This window comes from Corvus hawaiiensis, chromosome 20 (genome assembly GCF_020740725.1).
Source record: "Corvus hawaiiensis isolate bCorHaw1 chromosome 20, bCorHaw1.pri.cur, whole genome shotgun sequence".
NCBI classification, from domain to species: Eukaryota; Metazoa; Chordata; class Aves; order Passeriformes; family Corvidae; genus Corvus; species Corvus hawaiiensis.
In genome coordinates, this window is record NC_063232.1 from 6,148,779 (window position 1) to 6,155,365 (window position 6,587).

The following is a 6,587-nucleotide window of genomic DNA, read 5'->3' on the forward strand; positions in this document are numbered from 1 at the left end:
GAGGTGGAAAGGAGCCGGGGGATGCTAAGGATGGACCTGGCAGCGGGGGAAAGCACGGACGGGAACTCAAATGGGTCCTTGCAACGCCCTGGGAAGGGGCGGCTCCCCCCGCTCCGGGGTGTTTTGGGGTCGGGATGGGGAAGGGGAGGATATCTTCTTATTTCTGCGAGTGCCGGGGTGGGGCGGGGTGGGATGGGCGAGTACAGAGCGAGGGAACAAATGCTCTGCAGAGACCTTGGGCTAGTGGGTGGGGGTGGCTGGGGACACCCCTGGGGCACCCCCTTCTGCTTTTCTGGTTTGGTTTGACTGTTTTTTAGCACAAGAGCATCCCGGGGAGGTGGGCGGGGGGGGGGGGGGGGCAGGCTCAGCTGGAGGGTGTGGTGCCAACCAGAGGTGAGCAAGACCCTGTTTCCCCCAGCGAAGATGTCCCCAGGGTGTCACAGCGGGGGACAGAGGCACCGCAAAACATTTTGGGGTCCCCTCAGACCTGAGCACACGCCGAGCCATGGATGAACAAAGCCGGCAGCACCTGCAAGTCTCTTCCCAAGCGAGGAGATCCAGGGGAAAAACGCTGCTCATCCCAGCTCAGGAGCCGGCCCTGGCACACGCCCACCCCACCCAGTCTGGGGCGGACCGAGCCGTCACCCCCGGGAGGAGGGAGCTGCAGGGCCCGGGGCTGGGCAGGGGGTTTTCCACCCCTGGGGGTGCATCCAGCTTCGGCATGGCCCGTCTCACCTCTGGGCTCGCAGCCCCAGACCCCTCCTGCTCTGGGGAAAAGTGGCTGCTTTTTTAACTGAATTATGGGAAGAGAGAGGCAGGAGGGTCCCAGGCTTGGCCCGCAGCCCCGCTTTTGCAGGATTTTGCTGATTTCCCAAAAAAAAAAAAAGCCCCCCCGGGCTCTGAGGACAGTCCTGGCCCCCCGGAGTGGTTGGTGTTTAATGCTGGTGGCCCCGCGTTTTCCGGACGGCTGGAGCAGGACAATGGGGATGAGCCTCCCTGGGTGGGAGAGCAGCTGCCCGGATTAACCCGCTGCCCCTGGATGTAAAGCCAGGCTTTGGCCGTCCCGCTCGCTGCTGGTTTGCAGCCAGCCAGGATCGGGAGGGATCCTTTGGAGTCCAGCTCAGCTGTAATGAGACAGCCTCGTTAGCCGTGGCCTGATGAGCCAGGGGGCCCGGGAGGGCAGAGATGGGAGTGAAGGGGCACTTCGGGGTCGGCCTCCCAAACCCGGCATGTCGAGGGACCAGGCTCAGCCAGAGGCTGAGGATTCACCAGCCCTTGGAGGAAAATCCCAGGAGCTGGGCAGTGATGGGTGCCAGCCCCTGGGTGTCCCACCCACCTGCTGGCAAAGACACCTGAACGAGCAGAGCTGTTAGAAATGGGGTGAACAGGTAAGGAGGGGCACACTCGTGGGCAGGGCGGCAGCTCCAGATTGGACTGTGGCAGGAGGAGGAGACAAAGGGTCCTGTTCTCCTGGAGCCTGGGGAGGTGGAGGACATGAGTTCCCCCAGCATCCCTACAAACCCTGAGCCACGCACTTGGAAAACCATCCCAGCAATTCCAGCTGCTGCCCCACAGCCCCCGTCCCCCACATCGCCCCATGGGAAGCTCAGACTGGCCGCTGGACCCCCCAACCCTGCTGGGATGTGGGGGAATCCCCTGTGAACATCGGAACCCAAGCCAGCAGTGGGGGATTTCCCCAGTGGCCGCAGCCCCAGCCCTGCAGCCCCTGTGGGGCCGCGGCTCCCAAAAACCCGAGACCCGACTGCAGCGGCGCCGCGGACCAGCCAGCACATCAGGGAAAAATTCCAGTCTTCCTCTTTTACAGTCTCTGTCTCCTGCCGCGGAGGGAGCCAACTGGAACAAATACTCTGTAGAAATACTTCAGTATTTTCCTGTCGCGCGTGCGCTCTCTCTCTGGGTTGTGAGTACAGCTGTAGATTCCGTGAGCTGGTGCAATTATAATAAATATACAGTATATATTGTAAATGACCCTGCTAGCCACTGAGAGGTTTCTTCCTGCCGGGAGAACGGCAAGGTTATCCTGCTCCCTCCGTCCGGCTCCCTGCGGATCCATCCTGCTCTTCCCTCTGGCTCCATGTGGAGCAGCACCGCGAGTTTTGTGTCTGATCCCACCGAGGATCCTGCTCTGTGTGTGGGGATCCCTCTGGGAACACCTCCCTCTGCATCCTCCCCGGCTCCTTGCCGTCCTCCTGGCTCTGCATCCTTCCCTGCATCACTCCCATTTGCCTGCCAGCTCCCATCCATCCCTCCCTGCATCCTTATCTGCATCTCCGCCTGCATCCCTGCATCCCTCCCCTCTCCCCCATAGCCCGGCATCCCTGCCTGCATCCCTCCCACTTGCCTGCAGCTCTCCCATCCATTCCATACCTCCCGCATCCCTCTCCCGATCCCTCCCATCCTTCCCTGCTCCTCCCTGCATTCCTGCCTGTATCCCTCCCATCCCTCCCATTTCCCTGCGTTCCCACCTGCAACCCTTCCATTCCTCCCTGAATCCCTCCTCTGATCCCTCCCCTCCCTCCCAGCATCCCTCCCTGCATCTTTCTCTGCATCCTTGCCTGCATCCCTCCCATTTCCCTGCATCCCTCCCATTTCCCTGCATCCCTCCTGGCATCCCTGCCCGCATCTCTCCCCTCCCTCCCACGTCCCTCTCGTTTCCCCGCATCTCTCCCATTCCGTCCCCTCCCCAGTGACCTTTCTTCCCCTGGTTCCCCTCCCAGGCCTGCCCCAGCGCCACAGGATGCAGCCCCCAGCCCCACATGGCTCAGCTCCCTACAGCCCCTTCCCCCTCGCTGCCATTCCAGAGTCAGCACTGGGCTCTGCCTCAGGCAAAGGACACCCCGAAATTCCCTGCTGCATCCCGCCCCCCCACCCACTCCTGGAGGTCACTCATCCATGCACTGAGTGTGTCAGGGCTCAGCTGCCACCCACTCAGCTGTCTTCTCCAAGGCAAATCTGGGGACAGAGGAGAACTGGGCGGAGGTGATGGGGTCCCAGAGCTGCCAGGCTCACTGAGCTGGAAAACAGCCCTTCCCCAGGATGGGAGCTTGGCACCAAATGGGAATCCCCTCCTGGGTGCCAGGTGTGTGGAGAGACTCGTTCGGACGAGAGGATGCTGCCCCTTCCAGCCCCCCAGTCCCCCTGATCCCCACTGGCCCCCATCAGGTCCTGCAAGCCCCCACCAACCCCTACAGGTCCCATTGGCCCCCAAGACCCTCACCAGCCCCATAGACCTCAGGGACACCCCACCCAGGGGGACTGGAGCAGCCTCACCCCAACTTGGTGCTGGGGTTCCCCACCTCGGTGCAGAGCATTGGAGCCACTGGGGTGCCAGAGGGCTGGGGGACTCTGGAACCTTCTGGCTGGTGGGTGACCAGGAGCTGGGGGGCTCCAGAACCTTCTGGCTGGTGCTGACGCAGAGCAGGGCCACGCACAGCCTCCTCCACTGACTCATCCGGCCATTCCCGAGGCGCTGGCCCGGCCCCAGCCCCCTTCTCACGCTGCCACGGGGCCGCATCCTGGGGATTGTTTTCCGGGCAGCAGGCAGGAGAGGCCGGGAGCCGCTCCAAGGGCCATCCATCACTCCCAGCCAGGCCAAGCCTCTCGCGATGAGAGGGGGATGGACATTTCCTTGGCAGGGGGGGGCCCTGCAGGCTGCCAGCCCCCTCCCACTGCGGCTGCGTGTGGCCGCCCCAACCCCGGGCAAGTTTCTCGTCCCTTCCCCAGGGCTGCCGCAATTTCCATTAATAGCCAGCCGAGCAGCCGGGCTAAAAATAACCCCCGGCCCTCTTCATAAGGCCCTGCCGGCCGCCCCCCCCCGGCAGCCCCACACGCCATGGCCGAGCGCCGCGTCCCCTTCACCTTCCTGCGCAGCCCCAGCTGGGACCCCTTCCGCGACTGGTACCATGGCAGCCGCCTCTTCGACCAGTCCTTTGGGATGCCCCACATCCCCGAGGATTGGTACAAGTGGCCCAGCGGCAGCGCCTGGCCGGGATATTTCCGCCTGCTGCCCCGGGAGAGCGCCCTGATGCCGGTGCCCGGCTCGCCCTTCAGCCAGGCGCTGACCCGCCAGCTCAGCAGCGGCGTCTCCGAGATCCGCCAGACCGCCGACAGCTGGAAGGTCACCTTGGATGTCAACCACTTCGCACCTGAGGAGCTGGTGGTCAAGACCAAGGATAACATCGTGGAGATAACCGGTGGGTGCTGGGGTGGGGTCTCCCGAGATGGGGCAGCTGCCCCCCTGGAGCTTGCTGGGGGAAAAAGAGTGGAATAAGGGATGGGAAGTGAGGGAAGGAAAAGCAGAAGGAGAGGGAGGAGAAGAGAGGAGAGAAGAGGAAAAAGGGAAAGGGAAAGAGAAAATCAAGGCACAGAGGAAGGCCCAGCACTACAGCTCAGTCTTGGGGTGCATTCAGGTGCAGAGACCCCCCCAGCCCCATATATTGACCCCTTGCTGCTGTTCCAGAAGGATGCAGGGAGGGACCCCCTGGCTGGAGCCACAGAGAGCCCCGGGGGTGATGTGGGGTGTCACCAGCCCTGCAGCCTCTGCGCTCCCCCACAGCACCCTGGATGCCGTGACAAAGCCCAGAGCTGTGGCACGAGGCCAGGATGTGCTTCCTGCTGGGTGAGGGGGTCCTGCAAGGAATGGGGGCAAATCACCAGCCAGATGAATTTGGGGTGCAGCCCCAGGGAGAGGGGGGTGCTCAGTCTCCAGCCCTGCCCAGCTGTGGGGCCAGCTGGCCACTGTTGGACCCCTTTGGCCACCCCCCAGCTCCTGGCACTGTACTTTCCTCCCCTTAAATTTGGGGCGTGCATCCGGAGTGGCCCCACAGCTCCTGGTCCCCCCAAGTTGTTCCAGGCTGATATTGTGGCAAAAAAACAACAACAACAAAAAAAACAAAAACAAAAAACCCCAGGACGGGCAGAATCAGCCCCTCTCAAGTGCTGGGGTGGGGCAGGAAGGTTCCCACCAAGCCAGCCCCTTCCAACCCTCACGGGGTTTTGTTTCCTTGCAGGCAAGCACGAGGAGAAGCAGGATGAACACGGCTTCATCTCCCGGTGCTTCACCCGAAAATACACGTGAGTACGAGGGAGGAGGGGAGACACCTGCTGCAGCCCCCTGACGTCTTTGGGGACCTTTTCCCACCCACCCACGCCCTCCAAAGCCCACTGGCCAAACCGGGAATGCTGCTCAGCCAAACTGAGAGTGGGAGAGGCAGCGATTTGGGGCTGAGCATTGCATCCCCTGGGTTGGTGCTGCAGCCCTGACCTCCCCCTCCCCTCTCCTCCCCTCCCAGCCTTCCCCCTGGTGTGGAAGCCACGGCCGTGCGGTCCTCGCTGTCTCCCGATGGAATGCTGACGGTGGAGGCCCCCCTGCCCAAACCTGCCATCCAGTCTGCCGAAATCACCATCCCTGTCACCGTGGAGAGCCAAGCCAAGGAGCCAGCCAAGAAGTAGGCGGCACCGAGGAGGAGGAGAAGGAGGAAGAGGAGAAGCCGCTGCTGCCCCCCGCCCCCACCCTCAGCTGCCCCCTCACACCCACCCCCTTTTTACTGTTGATTTTATACTCGCCCTGCCACTGAGTGCCTTGAATAAATGTGAAGGAACCGACAGAATCAGCTGGAATAAAAGCTGGTGAAAGAAACCCGTCCCTGTGCCATGTCCGTCCCCCATGGCTGTGACATTCCTGGTGGAAGCTGCACCGGGATGGGGCTGCCTGGGGCCAGAGGGGTCAGCAGGAGGGTCCCCGAGCCCTGCTCAGCACCTGGGGGCTCTGCAACCCAGGGCTCCACATCCCAAGTCTTTACAACCTGGGCTCAGCATCCTGGGGTCCGTGTCCCAGACCTTCACACCCTGAGAGTCTCCCTATCCTGGATTTCCCACGTCTGGGTCTCCTACATCTCAGCTCTCCATATCCAAACCTCTGGCATCCTGGGGGCTTTACATCCCAGCTCTCCAACACCTCTTGTTCACATGCCAGGTCTCCGGCATTCCAGTTTTCCACAGCCTGGGTCTCCTACATCCCAGGTGTCTCAAATCCCAGATCTCAGCACAGTGAGTCCCCTCATCACTACTCTCCCACACTCTGGCTATCCCATGTCCTATCAGAATATTTGGGGTCTCCACACTCCAGTGTCCCTATTCTGGGATGCTGCACCCCGGAAAAACAAGTACACACACCCACCCCTTTCGGATCAGAGGGCAAATAGGGGCTTCATGGGCAAGAACTCGCCCCAGCGGTGCAGCCCCTTGAGGCCCAGCCCTGCCCCCCCGTGCTCCCCCTTCCTTCCACCCCATTGTTTGAGGGGCCGCAGCCTTGCCGGGGGGCTGAAGAGGGGGTGGGTTGTGGTCCTGGTGCCATTTGGCCCTGGCTGGCCCCGTGCCCCCTGTGCCCTCCATGCCCCCGGGTCTTGGGCAGGACTGGCCCTACATGGCCGAGGTCAGGCCCACGGCTTCGATGTTCCCTGCTCCGTCAAATCCCACTAATCCCCCCTGAGTCATCCCGCAGGCAGACGGTGACCTGGGAGGAATCCTGCAGCTGCGAGGCCCCTCTGCGAGCTCGGGGGGCTCCA

General features: G+C 62.5%; 1 protein-coding gene across 1 annotated transcript; it reads left to right on the forward strand.

Moving 5' to 3' along the window:
* The first annotated feature begins 3,727 nt into the window (after nt 1-3,727).
* HSPB1 (heat shock protein family B (small) member 1) lies at nt 3,728-5,659 on the forward strand. Its single transcript, XM_048324408.1, has 3 exons — nt 3,728-4,214; nt 5,031-5,094; nt 5,313-5,659. Exons 1-3 carry the CDS (start codon nt 3,854-3,856, stop codon nt 5,470-5,472), a joined length of 585 nt encoding a protein of 194 aa, XP_048180365.1. The 5' UTR covers nt 3,728-3,853; the 3' UTR covers nt 5,473-5,659.
* The last annotated feature ends 928 nt before the right edge of the window (nt 5,660-6,587 follow it).